This window comes from Cupressus sempervirens, chromosome 11 (genome assembly GCF_028749045.1).
Source record: "Cupressus sempervirens isolate cs-2001-9-10 chromosome 11, ASM2874904v1, whole genome shotgun sequence".
Classification (NCBI taxonomy): domain Eukaryota; kingdom Viridiplantae; phylum Streptophyta; class Pinopsida; order Cupressales; family Cupressaceae; genus Cupressus; species Cupressus sempervirens.
This window is the reverse complement of record NC_143128.1, coordinates 493,662,271-493,682,051: the sequence shown is the minus strand read 5'-3', so window position 1 is coordinate 493,682,051 and position 19,781 is coordinate 493,662,271. Positions and strand designations below refer to the sequence as shown.

The following is a 19,781-nucleotide window of genomic DNA, read 5'->3' as shown; positions in this document are numbered from 1 at the left end:
AGACACTAGCAAAATGGGGTAGTAGAAAGAAGGAACATATTAGTAATAGAAGAAACAAGACAATGATGTTTGAGAACAATGTGGCACATTTATTTTGGAGAGAAGCAATGAACACAACATTATACACTATGAACATAGTTCAGATTAGATAAGGTACTCGTAAGACGCCCTATGAACTTTGGTTTGGAAATACATCTTCTGTGAAATACTTTAGAATATTTGGAAGTAAATGCTATATTAAGAGAGATGATGATAGTAAAAAGTTTGATTCTAGAATTGATGAAGCAATGTTTCTTGGTTGTTCATTGAAAAGAAAATAATATAGATGTTTTAGTCAAAGGTTGAAGACTATTGTGGAAAGTGGAAATGTGAGAGTTGAAGAAAAGTTTAGGATTCAAGAAGGGATATTTGATTATAATTTTGATGAAGAGACAAATCCAAGGACTAACATTGAGAGTGTTGAGTAGGAATTGTTTTATGAAACTGACGTTGATTTGTAGACTGAATTACAAGAAGTTTAGAGAGATGAACCTAGATCTGACCCTAGAACAAAAATAAAAGCCGAACAAGTGATACCTAACAAAAATGTAGCAAAGAGTCACCCTGTTGAACAGATTGTCGAAAATGTGAATAAAGGAGTCATGACAAGAAACAAGGTTAGTGAAGAATTATGTTTGATTTATCATGTAGAGCCTAAGCATGCTGATGAAGCTTGTAAAGATGATTATTGGATTAAAGCTATGAAAGAAGAATTAGAGTAGATTGAAAAGAACAAGACATGGGAATTGATTACTAGACCTAAAGATAAGAATATCATTGGAACTAAATGGGTATTTAGAAACTAAGTGAATAAACAAGGTGAATTTGTGATAAACAAAGCAAGATTGGTTTGTAAAGGATATTCGCAACAAGAAGGAATTGATATTGAAGAAACTTTTGCACTTGTTAGTAGATTAGAAGCAGTGAGAATATTTTTGGCATATGTAGCTAAAAAAAAGGTTCAAAGTTTATCAAATGGATGTTAGATCAACTTTTCTAAATGGAGAGCTTGAAGGAGAGGTATACATCGAACAACTTGATCGTTTTCCTTTGACAGATCAAAAGGATGTGGTTTGTAGATTGAAGAAATCATTATTGGATTGAAACAAGCACCTAGAGTTTGGTATGCAAGATTGGATAAACACTTGACAAATCTGGGATCTATAAAAGGTAATGCTGGTAGTAATTTGTACCTGAGAAAGAATGATGATGATTTACTAATTGTTGTAGTATTTGTGGATGACATTATTTTTGAAGGTAATGATGAAGCTAGTAAGACATTTTCAGAAGAAATGAAGAATAAATTTGAGATGAGTATGATTGGAGAGATGGAATACTTCTTGAGATTGCAGACTGTACAGAATAAAGATGGAATTTTCATATCACAAGCTAAGTATCTAAGAGATTTTTTGAAGATATTTGAATTTGAAAGTTATAAACCTGTTGGAATACTTATGGTAATTGGTTGTAAATTATCTGGCAAAAATGAATCCCCTAGTGCAAAAGAAAAGAAGTGCAGATCTATGATTGGTGGATACAATATTTGACACATAGACGACCTGATATAGCTAATGCAATTGGAATTGTGGCAAGATTTCAGGTGGATCCTAAAGAGACACCTTGCAGTGGTAATTTTTTTTTCAAATACTTGAAAGGCACACTTGATTACTGTGTACGATGTGACAGATCACATGATTTGACATTATGTGCATACATTGACACTGATTGGGTAGGAAGTGTAGATGACAGAAAGAACACTAGTGGTGCAGCATTCTTCTTGAGAGGAAGTTTGCTTTCTTGGCTAAGCAAGAAACATGATTACATTTCACATAGTACAACAGAGGCAGACTATGTAGCAACAACAAATAATTGTAATCAAATAGTTTGGATGAAAAAAATGCTGAAAGACATTGGAATTGAGTTTACTTAGCCTATTATCGTACATTATGATAATAAAAATACAATGAGTATGTCAAAGAATCCAATTTTACATTCAAAGACAAAGCATATATCTATTAAGTATCACTTTTTGAGAGAGAAAGTTCTAGAAAAAGAAATTAGATTGGAAGATGTTAGCACAAAGAAGTAGATGGCAGACATATTTACAAAACCTTTGGCTATGGATACATTTGAGTACTTGAGAGGTATGCTTGAGGTCATGCCCCAAACTTCTTCATAGTAGATGATGTTGAGATTGCCTCAATCCAGTTGGTAATAGAGTACTATTTCTTTACTTGGACTAGATGCTTGATGCTTCTCCTCTGGGGGAGTATCTATGTTTGAGTTGAGTCATTGAGGACTCTTGGTATTGGTATTTTATAGTGTCTTTGGACACTTGAGCTTAAACATATTGTTTTGGAAATGATTGAACTAGAGAATTGACATAATGATACCTTTGTCATTGATGTCAATGGGGGAGAGAGTAATACATGAAAAACATTATCTTGATATACTAATGTGGAGAGAATATTATGTATGCAGGAGATTAACACCTTCCTTGTGCATGATGGTTACTGTATGGTTGTGATCCAAACATGAAAAACTCTTTACAACATGTCTAAGACTGAGATGTATGTTTACATTCATGGGTAGCGTCAATGGGAGAGTAAAGGCAGATGAGGAAGAAACATATTTGGTATTCATGGTACTTAGATGTTTTTCATATATGTTGCCATCAATGCCAAAGGGGAAAATTGTTAGCATGAATGATGACATTATTTCTATGGGGGAGTATCATAGCATTGTTGGAGACATAATTCAGAGCTTATGTGTTGGATTTATGATAGAGTTTGTCTTTGATTTCAACATACACCTTATTCTGTGAAGGATTTTAGAGTTATAAAGGAAAAATTGTCTGGTGCAGTCAACAAGTTATGTTATACATACTTGAAGGTAGCTTCAGGAGCCTGTCCTGGTGCTATCTATGTTCGCGAAAAGAGTTTTGCAGTTATGATTGAGTTATGAGATGTTTTTTGGAAGTTTCTTTCAAAGAGAGTTTCTAGAAAGCAGTTATTGGTAAAATGAGTATATCTTTTGACATAGATGTGATCTTCTTAAGCGAGCTTGTAGGAAGGTTAGAGACATGTTGAAGATGCTATGGTTGAGATGGAAAAATCAGATATGTAGTTTGAGTTGACATATTGAAGACTGATCAGCATGTTATTTCTTGTTAGTCGACTATTGTAAAAATCATTGTGAATAGAGTATAAGTGTAATACAACGTGTAATGTAATATCTTAAAGATGTCCTATATTATTATTGTAGATTGGGGAAACTTGAAGCCCAACTCAATACTTGCTTTAGTACTTGGTATAAAGGAAAGGTTGTTTTCTTTGTTGTATTCATCAGTGAGATCATTTTTGTTATGCGAACTTGAAAGTGAGATCAGTGTCGATGGTTATTGTGTATGCGAATATCTTTTGATCAGAGTAGAGATTGATGTGGATTGATGTACTATGAGCTTCAAAGGAACTGTATTGGCAAAGGAGTTGTTGTTTAGTTAGTTCAGGGATCCTATATATGCTTATTCGGAAGATTGTCCAGTGAAGATTGTTTCTGAGGCCATTTGGACAATGCGTTCAATTGTCCTTTCAACTCCCAATAGGGTTGGCACAATTTCTAATAGGGTTGGAATCCTCTAACAAGGATTCAAAGTCTCCTAATATGGACTCACATGTACTGATTGTATTTTATTAACTCCTCATAGGGTCTGTCATTTCACAATAAACTTTTATATTAGTACATCATTTTGTGTGCATCATTCCCACTGGGGTTTTCCCCTTGACCAAGGGCTTCCCTAGTTAATATATTTGGTGTTATTATGCATAGCTATCTTTCTATAGTTCTTGCATCTACTCTTTACATGTTTCAGAATTAATAAAGATATTGAGAGTTGTTTTAAGCACATAACTGATTCACCCCCCACCCCTCTAAGTTATGTTTGATGGACTTTACATTGTAACACAATATACATCACCACACAACTCAAAATTTGTCAGTATGATGCGCCCTTGACCTTAGTTGAATAATTAGAATTGAAGTTCAAAGTCTCTCAATTCCTTCTTGTGCTTTAACAACTAGCTTCACTTAAATCCTTAAGGTTGTGACACAATCTTCAAAGATGTAATAGTAAATTTACAAAAGTGAGAATGAATGCCTTTCTTTACGATAACACAAATAGTATATGCACCTTTCTCAATAAATTCAAAGATGAGAGTGTTTCTATGTTTATGTGATTTTCCCAATTTAGCAGGTTTCAGGAGTATGGGTATGTTAGCTCATCATCGTGACCCTCATGAGATGACACTTGGATTTGAGAGTCTCTGTTTCTTCAACTTACTATTTATAGTAAGTCAGGAGAGTGGGTTTCTATTTTTAGCAGTTCTTAGTGGTGACGCTTGGAGTCCATGCTATCTCATTATTTCATTGAGCTTTGATAATAAGAGGCATAATGAAGGTTATTTATTAATTTTGACTTAATTAAATAACTTTATGAGTTTATTGTTCTAATTGAATGGTGTGTTAAAGAAGGCTATTTAGTGAAAACTGTGCACAAGAAGACTCTAGCCATTAAGTTGTAAAGCAATTATCATATTTAAAATTTGGATTTACTTCCAAATGCAAAATTGTAACTTAAGTGAAAAGTGTCATGAGGAAGTCTCCTATGTAAAAGGTGTAAGAAATAAGCTTTAGCCGTTGGGTGTCTTGGTGAAGCTTTAAACTAAAAAGTTATAAATACAACTCGCAAAAGTTTTGATATACTTGAGCATTTGATAATTTTGAGTTGTGTCATTTTTCAAGGGTTTGAGAAGTTTGAGCTGAAGAAATTGTGAATTTCTTTCAGATTTTTGAATTGGTTTCAAATGCCAATGAATTGTGCATTTATCTGCTGTTGGGAATCCATTATTGTTCTACATAACTTGCTTTTGGTGAAGAAAATATGAGGTTAGGGTTTGAAGATTGTATAATTTGCAGACATTGTTAATAGTTCTAGAGTATTTGGCACTTTGAGTCAGCCTCTACATGCTGGTGAATTGTGCTTATTGATGTCATTATTCAATAGCTGGTTTGGGAGTTGGCCATAGGGTTTGAATAAGGAAATCCAACATTTCATCTCAAGCTTAAACGCAAAGGTTTGCGGGTTAAGATCAACATCACTCAACAATGAATTTATGGGCTGCAATCATCTTCCTTAAGGCAGTGTGGAACATTGGAGGTTACGTTGGAAATTCTCAGCATCCATGTCCTTGGTTATGTTAGGATTAATGAGACATAAACAACAATTACATGCAAATATATCCAATATCAGAAAATAATAATGCACATAGAAAAGAACACAAGACATAGAGATTAAACGAGGTTCACCCAAAGCCTTGGCTATGTTAACCAAACAGGGAGTCCGATATTTTTATTATCTAGTGATTACAACTTGATTACAATCTGTAATCGCTTACAACTGAATACCACTGCAAGAAGCTATAATCTCATCATACTCAATGAAATCTCTAACCCTAAGCCATTTTATACAAGATTTTTTCCGCTTATAAATTAGGGATAACATAATTACATGTCGGCCAATGGAAAAATTGCTGATAATATAGCCCCAATTTTTTTTTCCTAGGGTGTTATGCCTTTGGCCACCAAGGAATTATGGTGAGTGTATAGTACTTCCCTAATCTATCACCACAAACTAACAATATCCCACTTGGGGATAAATCAAGATCCACACTAGACAACAACTTAGGTGTTTGGATTTGTTGTGTTTACAATTTATTGCGTATGTTGTGCATTGGGACTCAATTTACAAGAACATACTTGGTTAGGAGACACAAGATTTCGTCCAACATATTGCAAGTTCTTTATAATAGTCTGAAAATAAAGTTGTGCAAATATTTGATAGATGGAGATGTATACATTTGTTTTTTTTATTGCAAGAATAAAGTTTGAAACCTTGCAAATCACTTTCCTATCCCTTGTATTTATTTCTTTCAATATTTTGAAAAAGCAAATAAAAATGCATAAATTGCAAACAAACAAGAAAACATAAACTTCCAAAATACAAAAAAGAAAATAAACGAATTCTACAACATTGATTGAGAGTGAAGCCGTAGGGCTCATTATAGTGGTGTCAGAGTGGTTTTCTGGGAGCCTACAGGGAATTGGGTTCATTTATGGCACGAAGGTTTATACTTGGAGAACATTACACTTACAGGGGTGGGACTTCACCATTGGGTGAAGGTGAACAAGAGATTCAATTTGGCACTATTGGTGATAGAGATGCTGGTGGTTTATGTAATAATAGAGATGCTGGTATAGGTAATAGTATTGAGAGAGAAGCTAGGGAGACACTAAAGGACCTTGCACATGGTAAGCACCATGTTGCTAATGTTCTGCAACAACTTTCAAATACCTTTCTCTTCCTAGAGGACATAACAAAGACAGGGGAGTGTATTAGTCATCTCTCACAAGTCTAGAGAAGATGACAACATGGACCATATAGGTAAATATGATAGGCCACAATGGCCTACCTTCTTGAGGCTTGAGTTGGATGTGTTGAGTACTGAGACTGAGGCTGAACCTTATACAGATGATGTGGTAGCACATTATGTAGAGTGTAATGGTTTACCACATGCAATTAAACAAAATATGAATTTTGATAGATTTTTGACACAAAAGAGAGTACTCTAGAGGTAGGCCTTGACCTGATATGAGACAGAGGCCTAGATAGAATGAATTAATGTAGGTAACCAACGAGATGACTATGAACCACTTTGATGGAAGTGGGAAGATGATAGCTAGAGCTTGGGTTCACAAGCTTGACATTTATGTTTCATTATGTCCTATGACTAAGGAGGATGCTATATGGTTCGTCATGTTGCATCTGGATGGTATATCCCATGACTAGTGATACCATGGGTTGGTCACTTTACATCATGAACAAATTACATCCTACTAGGGGGTTATGGATAGACTAGTAGAGAGATTGGATCAGAAGGATCCAGAGACTTCTTCCAAGATCTTGCTCGGTTCAAGGAGATAAGCATTCTAGAGTCTTTCATTACTGAATTTCTGAGACTGCCATGGTTCCTAATGTGATAGAGAAACGCTTGGTTATGCTATTTATAGAATGGTCACATGAGCCAGTCAAAGGGTGGCTTAAGGCATTTGATCCACCTTTTCTATAGGGGGCCATCAAGAAGGATAGGAGCATGGATCTTTCATCTCCTAAGAAGCAAGCACAACCCAAACCTACCACCCCCCCTATAGATGAGGACACCCACCAGTTACTGATGAAAAAAGAAAATCAGCTATAAAGCATGATGAGGGATCACGAGAGGATTTGAGGAGACAATTGCTATTGGTGCAAAGGACCTTATGAAAGGACATTCTTGTTCTTTGAGGCCTAATGGAGGGACAAACCATTCTATGTGGGTGTACTATGATGAGGTTGAGGTTGAATCTTCACAACAACTTGTTTCAAATGACAATGTTCAAGGGATCCCTACTAAGTTTGGTCTTGGTGTTAGACTATCCCCTATAGTGGTATCTATTGTTTTACCACTTCCCTCCATTCTCAAAATATGGGGATTGGTAGATGGACATCATTGCATCTACATTTTAGAAATTGGGACAACACATAATTTCATTTATGAGGGGTTTGTTAGTCTATGTGGTCTTTGGGTGAAGGAGTTCATTGGGTTTCGAGTCAGGGTGGCAAATTGCTACACAATAACCTGTACTAGGCACATACATCTCTCTCTATTTCTTGGTGAGTATGAGATGCAGTCAGATTTGTATGTGATTTTACTTAGGAGAGATGGATATTGTGCTAGGGATGCGATGGATACAGGGTATTGAGGAGTTTTTCCTTGGTTAGCGCTCCATGGGAATGAAGTTTGAGCACTAGGGTAAGAGGTATGTGTTGCAAGGTATCCCAGAGGGGAATTTACATACTATCTCTCTTTATACAATGGATAGTGGATATTTAGAGAGGAATGGTACAATTCAGGTAGAGCGGTCACATGTCATGTCTCTTGTAGTTCACAGTTACCTAGTTCAAATCAACATATGGGTGTAGTTCACTTTGAGAACGATCCTCTGTTTGATATGGATGTCACTCTATCATATGACTACCCACTATTTGAGGTTGATATTGGTCCCTCTTAGGTGATGAGTGAGGATCATATTTGGGATTCCCTTGATGCACCATGACGTCAGTTAGTCCCTTCAGGTTTCCAAATAAGTCTTACTCAGGAGTTTTCAAAGGTGTATACAGTGATGAGTGTGTACAGTTTCACATTTGATCCCCATGTACAGGTTATTTACTAGGCATAGAGTTTGTTTGTGCTTAAGACTAATGATTGGTATAATAGCTTGGTGCAAAAAAAGGGGTTAATTCTAGACTGTCTTTTGAGTTGTTACCTTGTAATGTTCTGATTTCTACATCACCGACATTGGCATTGAGTGTAGCTCTACAAAATATGTCATTCACACAGATGGTGTTGTATTTACAAGGATTATTTGGTGATGGCAGAGATATCATGCGCATTTTTCCATGGGATCCTAGTGAAGGTTGGGGTTCGTTGTTCTATTGGATCGCAATTACTCGAGGACAAGCAATCTTGGGGAGGGAGGACTGTGATGTTCCCAATTTAGTAGGTTTCAGGCGTACGGGTATCTTAGCTCATCATTGCAACCCTCATGAGCTAACACTTGGATTTGAGGGTGTCTGTTTGTTTGACTTACTATTTATGTTGAGTCAGGAGAGTGGGTTTCTATTTTTAGTAGTGCTCAGTGGTGATGCCTGGAGTCCATGCTATCTCTATATTTCATTGAGCTTTGATAATAAGAGGCATACTAGAGGTTATTTATTAGGTTTGACTTCATTAAATAACTTTGTTAGTTTATGTTCTAATTGAATGGTGTGTTAAAGAAGGCTCATTAGTGAAAAGTGTGCACAAGAAGTCTCTAGCCATTGAGTTGTAAAGGAGTTATTATATTCAAAAGTTGGATATACTTCCAAATGCAAAATAAAAACTTAAGTGAAAAGTGTGATGAGGAAGTCTTTTAAGTGAAAAGTGTGAGCAATAAGCTTTAGTCGTTGGGTGTATTAGTGGAGCTTTGAATTAAAAAGTTATAAATACAACTCCTTGCAAAAGTTTTGATATACTTGAGCTTTTGATAATTATTAAGTTGTGTCTTTTTCCAAGGGTTTGAGAAGTTTGAGCTGAAGAAATTGTGATTTTCTTTCAGATTTTGTTAGAACTTCGATTTGGTTTAAAATGCCAATGAATTGTGCATTTATTTGCTGTTGGGAATCCATTATTGTTCTGCATAACTTGCTTTTGGTGAAGAAAATATGAGGTGAGGGTTTCAAGATTGTATAATCTGCAGAATTGTTAATATTCCTAGAGTATTTGTCACTTTGAGTCAGCCTCTACATGCTGTTGAATTGTGCATATTGGCGTCATTATTTAGTAGCTGGTTTGGGACTTGGGCATAGGGTTTGAATAAGGAAATCCAATGTTTCATCTCATGGTTAAATGCAGAGGTATGTGGGTTAGTATTAACGTCACATAGCAGTAAATTTATGGGCTGCAATTATCTTCCTTAAGACAGTGTTGAACATTGGAGGCCATGTTCAAAATTCTCAGCATACACATCCTTGGTTAGGTGTTTGGATTTGTAGCATTTACAATTTATTGCATTTGTTGGGTGTTGGGACGTATTTTACAACAACATAGTCAGGAGACACAAGATTTCGTTCAACATATTCGAAGTTCTTTATAATAGTCTGAAGATACAGTTGTGCATAAATTTGATAGATGGAGATGTATACATTTGTTTTTTTTATTGCAGGAATAAAGTTTGAGACCTTGCAAATTAATTTCCTATGTCTTTTATTGATTTCTTTTCATATTCTGAAAAGAAAATAAAAACACATTAATTGCAAAAACTCAAAAAAATATAAACTTCCAAAATACAAAAAACGGAATTCTACAACATAGATTCAGAGTGAGGTAGTAGGGCTCATTAGAGTTTCAACATGACAGCTAGATTTAACATTTTGCTAACGGCATAATTCTGATTGACATCAGATGTCTTTTTGAAAAATGAGAAACAAATTAGAGCTAGAGGCTCAAGCCTTGATCCCATAAATCTAATCAATGATCATATTCTATTTGTTTAAAAATCCATTCAATTTATTAACTCCCCAAACCACTAAATATCAAGTAACACATAACTAAATCACACATAATAAATTAAAATTAACATGCTGATTTATTATTTAATGTTTATTATTATTTTATGTCACAGATTATGACTTTTAACATAATACATGATGAAAAGGGGAAACAATACAACATTGGCAAGGTGTTAATTTATGAGAGGTTATAATTTGAGGGGACAAGCTTTCCTCATTCTTGGACCCCACGTTCCATAGCCATATAAACTTGTTATTAAAGTAAGTGAAAAAAACCCTATTCAAATGTCTTGAAACTGCAATTGAAAGTACTGTCCCTTGAAAGTTGTGGAAACATACCAATTAATCAACCTCACAAAAGATGCAGGATTTAGGTTGAAGAAAGTTTAAGAAAATGCAGTACCTAAATAGAGTTGTATGCTGTGACAATTTAGACCAAATGACATTTTTACATAGTTACACCGCTGTGGGGGATAGGGGGAGGACAGGGGAATAGGTTTCCGGGCGGGGGGGAAAAGGGGCCTCAATTTAGGGATGGCGGGAGAATGACGACAGAGGGACATGAGCGTTGGGGTGTGTGTTTATACTATATGATGAAGATTATAGCTGCAGTAGATATCTTTATCTCTAGAAATATGAATGTTATTAAAATTATTGTCACCTCAACTGAAAAGGACACTTATGTTTAAATTGTAATATAAAATGTAATGACATGTGTCATTCGACATGCATTGAAGCATGGAAATTCGAAGAGTTGTAATTGTAATTATAATAGAGTAACGTTTTAGGAAATTGGAGACACTGTTAGTTGCTATGTGAAGAGTCTCTCCTTAAGTTATATATATTGCATCAAGCAGTAGGCATTAAATACTTGAATATTTATGATCAATAAAATGATATTTTTTGTTGTGTGGCTGGGTTGTTCCCTTCATTTTAGAAGGGTTTCCCAGGATATCTTTTGGTGTTCTTTGTTTCTCTTTTATGATTTGTTTATTGTTGTTTATCATCTTCTGATTTCTGGGCTCAAGATTTAACATGGTATCAGAGCCTAGTTTCTGATAACAACTTTATAGGAGTTTGTATAAGATTATTTGTGTAAGATTTTTTTTAATCCATATTTTGGCATGAAGGAAATTTATTTTTCGTTCAGCTTATGCATATTTATTGTAATATAAGTTAGGCCAGTGCTGCCTAAGAGTTGCTTTTATTTTGGTCTAGTGCTGGAGTGACTTAACTTCAATATTTTGCCCCAGCTAAGCTTGCTTTTTTTTTTCTCTCCATTTCTTTTGTGTTTCTTTTGGAGTTCCTCATTGCTGCCCTTGATGATAGGTCTTCCATGTCTCATACCATATGCAATTGTGCTTATTTGGAGCCATTATTTTCTTTGCATCTTGTGTTTGATGATCTGCATCATATTGTTAATGGTTGGCCTCAAGTAGTTGGATAACTTTGCTTTGTTGGGCTCTACTTTTGTTTATTTTCACCAGTTTCTTGCTTGCTTTTGAAATCTCTTATCATCGTCTTTGTTGGAAGTCCAGGCAATGTTTTGGCATTATGTGAAGTTTTCGCTTTATGCATCATCTCTTATTTTTTTATTGCGTCCGTTTGTGGTTCCTTGTTGTTATATTATGCTGTTTTCAAGCTTCTTCTTGTATCCATTTTGTCTTCTCTATTGGTTCCATTGCTACATGTTTCGTTGGGTTCTTTTTAACCATCAATTTTATAGATGTCGATCTCTACCTATTAGACTCCTTGTGAATGATGATATGGCATCATTCTTTTCAGGCTTTCTTGGACTCAACTCGAATTCTGATGTGTCATCATGACATCGATTGATTGTGCAACTTCATTGTTTTTATATGGTCCTATGTCTTTCTTAATTCACTGCCTTCATCAAGATCAGTTCCATTATGCTGGAGTCATCTCTTCTTTGCTCGTAACTTTCTTCTTCGCTCGTAACTCTTCATATTTGTATCTTGTTATCAACATTGTTCTATCGTCTTGATGTGCAAGATGAGCTTTCATCCCTATGTATGTTTTTTTTCTCAAGCGCTTTAGAAAGGTAGTCATATGTGTTGTATAAATCCATTCATATCAGATTTGAGGCTTCCAAATTGAAGTCACTTTCTTCTGCCGGAGGAATTATCAAACCGACCCTTTTGTATTGCCATTCCATTTCTTGGGTTCTCATTTTGGACTACAAATCACTAGATGAATTCAATTTATTCTTTTTTCCCATGGTAGGAAGATGTTTACCACTCAATTCGAAGGATCTAATGATTGGATGGTTGTCTTAGAGTTTCCTAATTCCCAACCTACAAAAGAAGGAAATATGGAGGTCTACGCCCCTGAGCGAAGATTTTTGACACTGCTCAAATAACAAAGGTGAATAGTTATTTTCATTCATCCATGAAATCTTCATCTTCTCAGTAGTAGTTGATTTTTTCTATGTGTCTGTGTTGTTATTTTTGGCCGAAATTGGAGAAAATACATGCGCTTAAAGATTTACATAGAGTTTGAGAGCGACTCTAAGCTTATGATTAATAATTTCTTTGGCCAAGAATTTTTATGGGCTTGGGAATATGAAAGCGTGGGATACTATCAGCATAAGTGGAGGAACTCCCTCTTTGTTTACCTCTTGTAGTGGTCATAAACTGTCAAAATGTGGGAATAAACTCTAGCCGCTGCCAAAGCAAAGACTCTGTGTTGGCATCTTGCTAGTGAGGCATTTCCAAAAGAGCTTTAGTTTACACCAACAAAGAGATAAGTATTTAATTCCTATTAACAAGCAAGCCTATATTATTTACCTGAAATTACAACCTATGTGTAACGGCTACATGCATTGCATATAGTATTGATATCTTTGTATATAATTTCTTGTTCATATTTGTATGCATGATCAAGAAGATTATATTTGTGATGTTTGGTTAATAAAGATTCTTGCTTGTAGGATGCACCGAGATCCATAGGGAGAGGTTGTGATTCAGAGGAAGTTTTGAATCCCCTGCATTCTTACATTTGTTAATAATACTTTGGTATAGTAGATTTTTGAGACTTGTGTTGGAAAAGAGTTTAGTTATTATTTTATGAGTTATTATTCATGTGAAATTAACAATAATATTGTAAGATCAGCTATGGTAACTCTTTCACTATGCAATAGTGAACATCATGTTGAGAGAGTCCATGATGTCATCACATTGAGAGATTCTATGATGGGAGTTGGATGTCATGTCAAGATATTCCATGTTGAGAGAGTCCATGATTAAAGGCTTACCTGTGAGTCTTACAAATCTTTCATGTTGAGTGGTTCCATTATTATGAGTAATTGTTTGTCTATCATGTTGAGTGATTCCATGATTATGAGTAATTATTTCAGGTCTATCATGTTGAGTGATTCCATGATAATGAATAATTGTTTTAGGTCTATCATGTTGAGTGATTCCATGAGTAAATTGTTCTCTTACTGTTATAAGTGAATTTGGTTATGTTTCTTGCAGGATTTTCATATTGAGTGATTTCATGAAATTTTAAAGGATCTATATTTTATCACTGACATTTTGGTTGCAACCTTATGTGATTAATGAGTTAAAGATCTCTATTTGGCTAAAAGAGAGTGTTGAAGATTATAGTTGCAATATAGAGCTTTATCTTTGGAATATGAACGTTATTACCGTTATTGTCACCTTTAGCTGAAAAGGACACTTATGTTTAAATTGTGATATTAAATATAATGACGTGTCATTTGACATGCATTGAGGCATGGAAATTCAAAGAGTTGTAATTGTAATTATAAGAATTAGTTACAATTTGGGAAATTGGAGAGATAGTCGGTTGGTATGTGAAGAGTTTCTCCCTAAGTTATATATATCGCATCAAGTGATAGGCATTGTACACTTGAATATTTATGATCAGTAAAATGATATTTTTTGTTGTGTGGTTGGGTTTTTCCCTTCATTTTAGAAGGGTTTCCTAGGATATCTTTTGGTGTTCTTTGTTTCTCTTTTTATGATTTCTTTATTGTTGTTTATCATCTTTTGATTTCTGGGCTCAAGATTTAAAACTATATGCTATACATGTGGTACTTAAAATGCTAGTAACAAAAATATGTATAACAATATAAGATATAAAGATGTAAAATAGTAATTTACTAAAATTTAAATACTTTGAGTATTGAACATTGCATTTGTAAGAACCCTTCACCAACTCTTTAGGCTAATTCTATGATTTAACTAAACCTGGCGCATCTATGCTTGTTTCTTTACAATATAACATTTTTTAAAGACATAACATCAAAAAGCACAATAGAAATGCTGAAACTTTATTCAAATTCAGTAGATAACCATATAGCTTCATGTATTACAATGAATCATCATGAAACTCTTACATTTATTCATATGAAATAAATGGAGGAAAATATAAGATAAAGAGTAGCAGAATTATTAAAGAGCTTATTTTGTCTTTTCTGGTCACACAGAACAGATTAATTGCAGCAGCCGTACAGTTGCAAAAATGGCCATAATCTAAGCATTAAACCCACACCAAAAATTAGAGGTACAATCAATGTGCAATATTGAAAGGAATCTCCACAAATCTGCACAAATTTGACTCTCGTATGAAGCCAACTCTAAAGCAATATCAGCTGGTAATTCATAGCCTTTGAATGCTGATACACAGAAGTCTCTCATTCTTTTGTGTCGATACTCACAGTCTTCTTGAAGGCTGAAACCTTCAGAAAATCCACAAGCCTGAGACAAATATTCTCCATAAAATAACATTCACATAACATGCTTGAGAATGAGCTTATAAGTCCCTTTTATCCTTTTCTTATGAGAGCTCAAACACTTTTCGACCAATGTGGGATAAAAGATATATTCCCACTTTCTAATTTTGCCCTTAAAACTCTATAGTTGGTGCATAAATAATTCTTTTATAATTAATTATTCACTTGGCCCCATCTATGATAACTTGACCCTTCATTAAGTGACTTCAGTTATAATATTAAATTATATTATAACTTAATAATATAAGCTCAAAACTTAATATTTATTTTCGCCAAATAAATATTAATATCTCTGTTATTTCTCATCTTTGCATGTCATCTAAACTGAGGGTTGACATGACCAAGCTGCATATGACCATACCTCATTTCTAAAAGTAGTAGGGATCCATCTCGATGATTCAACACTTACTACAAATAGTAAGTAGAGAAAATGATGTCCGAATGAAGCCAAACGAAGACCAAAGTGTAGCTTTGAGCCCAAATAGAGGAAGTCCATGTACCACCAAACAAGTCTCCTTTGTCAATTGATCCTCTAACCATCTTGACTATCCTTCGAGGGTCCACTGATAGGCTAATCCAAAGCTAGAGTGATGCCTCTATCTAGGAGGGGAGATTACAACATTGAACATTGAACACGAAAGTGGAACAATGAACATTGAACATTGAACATTGAACAATAAATATTAAAATTTTAAATACTCAAATGAGAAAATGAAAGAGTTATAACTTCTATTATATAAATATTGAATAATAATAGTTATAGATATCAAAAGTATGAGTATCTCATCATAGAGATGATTATATTGAGCAACATATGATATTCAATACGCCCAATAGAATATTAAAACATGTTTAATTTTTTTAAACAAACTTTTTTTTTTTTGGTTGGATAGGGCACACACTGCCGTCCACAGGAGGGGTCAGGGGACTTGTTCCTGTCCCCCTTTCCCCATAGGAGACATGGGGATGTCCCCCCATCCTTAGTGAAACAATGACCCGATGGTGGTACCGCTGGGGATGCAGGAACGCCGCCCCTTGTCCTGGGTGCATCGTCGTCTCAGAGATGCCAGGGAAAAAAGATGGGGATTCGTCTCCATGTCACTATGCATTTTTAGGCAAGATTGAGAGAGTTGTGGTAACTCTAGGACATGTTTGAAGGGTAACCTTTGGCCACAACTATCATAGAATGAAACAATTATATAAGTTAGTCTCCATAGCATGACCTTGAGGGTAGGTCTTGTAATGCAAAGAATATTAGTGTAGACTCCATACCCCCAATGCTTGAGAAGGCTTTATTTGTGTTAAATATGTTGATGTGTAGCTATGTCGGATCCCTTCTAGGGCTGATCTGGTACACCTAATGGCTAATTGGCCTATCGGCCATAGCCATGTTGTAAATGAACTTTGTCATTTCAATCCTTAATTGGGTCTAGCCATAGTTGGGCGATTCATGTAACTTGTCATTATGTAACTGGGCAAGACCTATTATATGTGAGAGAAGTTCAAGGTGCAATTCCTTGTTAATGAGTTCTCTGCGAGAGAAGTTTGAGGTGAAATCCTTTGTTCCACCCTCTAGGAGTAGCTATGGTGGATCCACCCTCTGGGAGTAGCCATGGCGACAGTCATGTTTGTGACTTCATGACTTAATTTGTTGTTTTTATTTTACCCCCTAAGAGTAGCTATGGCGACTATTGTAATGATGAGATAGCAATTTTATTGAGAGAATCTATGATGAAATTTTTGTTGACATTGTTTTTGGTTTCAGCTATGTACACTTGTCATGAGATGGAAGAACTCTCTCTTGCAAAGAGGGAGTGTTGAAAATTGTAGCAGCGATAGAGATCATCTACCTTTGACGATTCTCGTTAGATCTTTGAGTTTGATCTTTTGTTTGTTCTTGAGCTATTTGATTTTGCCTCCTTTAGTTTTTGGTCATGATCACATTTCTATGATGCTCTTGATATGTACGATATTGCTCTTGTGATGTTTGAACTTTAGACTTGCGCATATCTATTCCCCTTCGTCAAGTTGGTTCTTTATCTTATATAATTTGGTTTTCATGTTTTATGACTCAGCTGCCAAGTCAGTATCTCTTTTTTATGTGTGGTGTTATTGTCACTATTGAGGCATAGTCATCTTGTGGAGGTTACATGTTTCTTTACTTGTTCTGGCCGTTTCTTATTGTTGTGGAGTTTTTGGTCTTCAAGTCACTGTCGGTTCTCTTAGCACCTACTCATGTCACTCTTAATGAGTGTAATGGAAGAAGACTTACACCTTCCTTCTTCCCTTCCATATGTTACTCTTGTCAGGTTTTGAGAGGCTTGCCTTTCTTTTGTTATTAGCAGGATTATGCTCGTTGTGTTTGGGTCATGTTTATAATTGCTCCAGTTGCATTATTTGATGTATTTCTTCTTGTCTTAAGATATCTTGGCAGTCATTTTTCATGAATTTGGTGTATGTAATCAGTTTTGAGGAGGATTACTATTCACGATGATCAGTTTTGTATTACTTTGATATCTTCTGTATTGTGTATCAGTTTTGAATATACTCTTTGTGGTTATGTGTATTTGATTATGGAGTTATTGATCAAAACCTTTGAAGCATTGCGAGTAAATCTGTTCTAGGATTATTGACTGTCAACTGTGACATCAATAAGGAACAAAAATATTGTAATTGGCATCGAATCTGAATAAAGACATCATTGTTTTGTGGGCTGGGTTGTTTTCCTTGAAGAGGAGGGGTTTCCCAGGATAAAATCCTTGGTGTATATGCCTTCATTTAATTTGTGTTCATCTGTTGCTTTTACACACACACACACACATATTTTAACAAAACATTCATAAATGTTTTTTGTATTTTTGTGTTTTAGGTGTTGAATCCATTCACAGTAGAAGCACACAACATAGATATATATTGCAATGACATTTCATCTTTGGCTGAAAGTGACACTTAAATTACTTATTTAACTTGTTCAGTTAGGTTGTTGAGTGATCCCTATTTACCTTTAGTGTGCTAGGGACCACTACATATGAAACTCTTTCAGTTCATGATTTAACTTCCAAAGTAGGCATGGCCCTACTTCTTCAGTGTTTCTTTGTGAATATGTCACATTGAATAGGTTATTCTTTGATAGGAATATGATGAAGTCCTGTGAACTTGAATCAAGACTTCTGAAATAGTTTCAAGGTCTCTCTTGAATAATATATACACCTTTTGCAAAGTAGTTATTTGCCATTCTACTTGTTACTTTCTTTCTCATCCATCATATAACTATGAAATATATTCCTTAATACATGATTCAACAAGCTAAGGAAATAGATTTTGGTGCGCTGCTAACACTATGCTCTTAAGATGAACATATTGCTTTTAGGTGATTTGAAACTGGTTTTCCAAAGTGGGTATTTTATTCTTTCAAGAGAATTGGTCTGAACATAATATGTGATTGTCTGCAATGTTAGCTGAAAGCAATTAAATGTGTTGGGTTTTGACAGGTGGTGGTTGACTCTGAAGTTCTTCTTATAATCAAGACACGAGATTCTTTGTTCGACACCCTTACAGAGCATGTTAAAGCTCACCATCCATACAAGTAAGAAGAAGCGCCCTTTAAAAATATAAGTTGAAAGATATGTTGATTGCATTATCTGTATGATATACAAAGACAAATGACAATCTCCTGTAGAGAAAGTGTATTGCTTTTTGGTAAGCCTTACAATAGCCCTTGATGCATGCATATGATATATGTATGAAGTGATAATTGGTACATGCAACTGAAGGTAGAACATTCATATCATGGTTTTTGTAGAGGTGAGTTTGCATGTCTCTTTGGTTGAGTCTCCATTTTGTTTGATGTTTTGATCAAAATTTCCTTTTTACTGTTATCCTACTCAAAACCATTACAAGGGTGTTTGAATCTGGATTCCATACACTATAGAAGAGTATCACTTTATTTAGTTTCATCTTAGAGTTAATTTTCTAGTTCTTTTGTTTTCCTCTTTTTCCTTGCCTTGTGCCTGCATAAGATCAAATTACAACTTAGTTTGTAATCACTCCTATCGTGTATACTTAGAATGATGCCCAGATAATTCCTATTCAAAATCCATATGTGTGATTCTCCTATCAATGTAGCTACTGCCTCTAAGTGATTCGATTCCTTATTCGATATGAATGCTTATTCATAAGTTACTGACATCATCTAAGATATGTTGGTTGTATTCATTGCAGCTGCATCTGTGTATAATTCGCTGGCATTTCTAAGTAATTCTATTTGTGTCTTCGTGGATTTTAATGGTGGTATATGTATGTCATCGATATCTCTATGCAGTGTTAGGTATTCTGCATTTTTGTTGACATAGACTTATATCTGTGTATATCTCTATCGATATCTTGATCTGCACCAGACTTGCTCTTGATTTATTTAGAATATATGTCTCTGTATGTATTAATCGATTTATTATATGGATGTCACTTGATATGAAGTTTTGCTCAATGTATTCATTTGACCTTTTGATCTAATTGTAAATTGCATTCCCCTCTTTCCCTTTTGTATGACTTTTCTGTATATTCTATTTCATGTCTCTCTAAATAGTCGTGTCTTTTCATGATCCATCATTTATCTTGGTAACCAAATATTATATTATTTATTAAATCAATAAATTTGACTATTATTATATTATAATTATATATATATATTTTTATTAGGATTAATTACTAGATAAGTTTAAATTTCTATATCAAACTTATCTAATGGTGAATATTAAT

The 19,781-nt window shown here is 34.7% G+C and overlaps 1 protein-coding gene across 15 annotated transcripts in view; it reads left to right on the top strand.

Annotated features, from left to right (window-relative positions):
* LOC149530521 (uncharacterized) overlaps positions 1 to 19,781 on the top strand; it is a 212,037-nt gene that overhangs the window by 98,747 nt on the left and 93,509 nt on the right. For all 15 annotated transcript variants that reach the window (XM_089810558.1, XM_089810550.1, XM_089810561.1 and 12 more), the window contains exon 5: positions 18,515 to 18,609. In XM_089810558.1, coding sequence (XP_089666684.1) covers positions 18,515 to 18,609 — 95 coding nt within the window. The remainder of the gene's footprint in view (positions 1 to 18,514; positions 18,610 to 19,781) is intronic.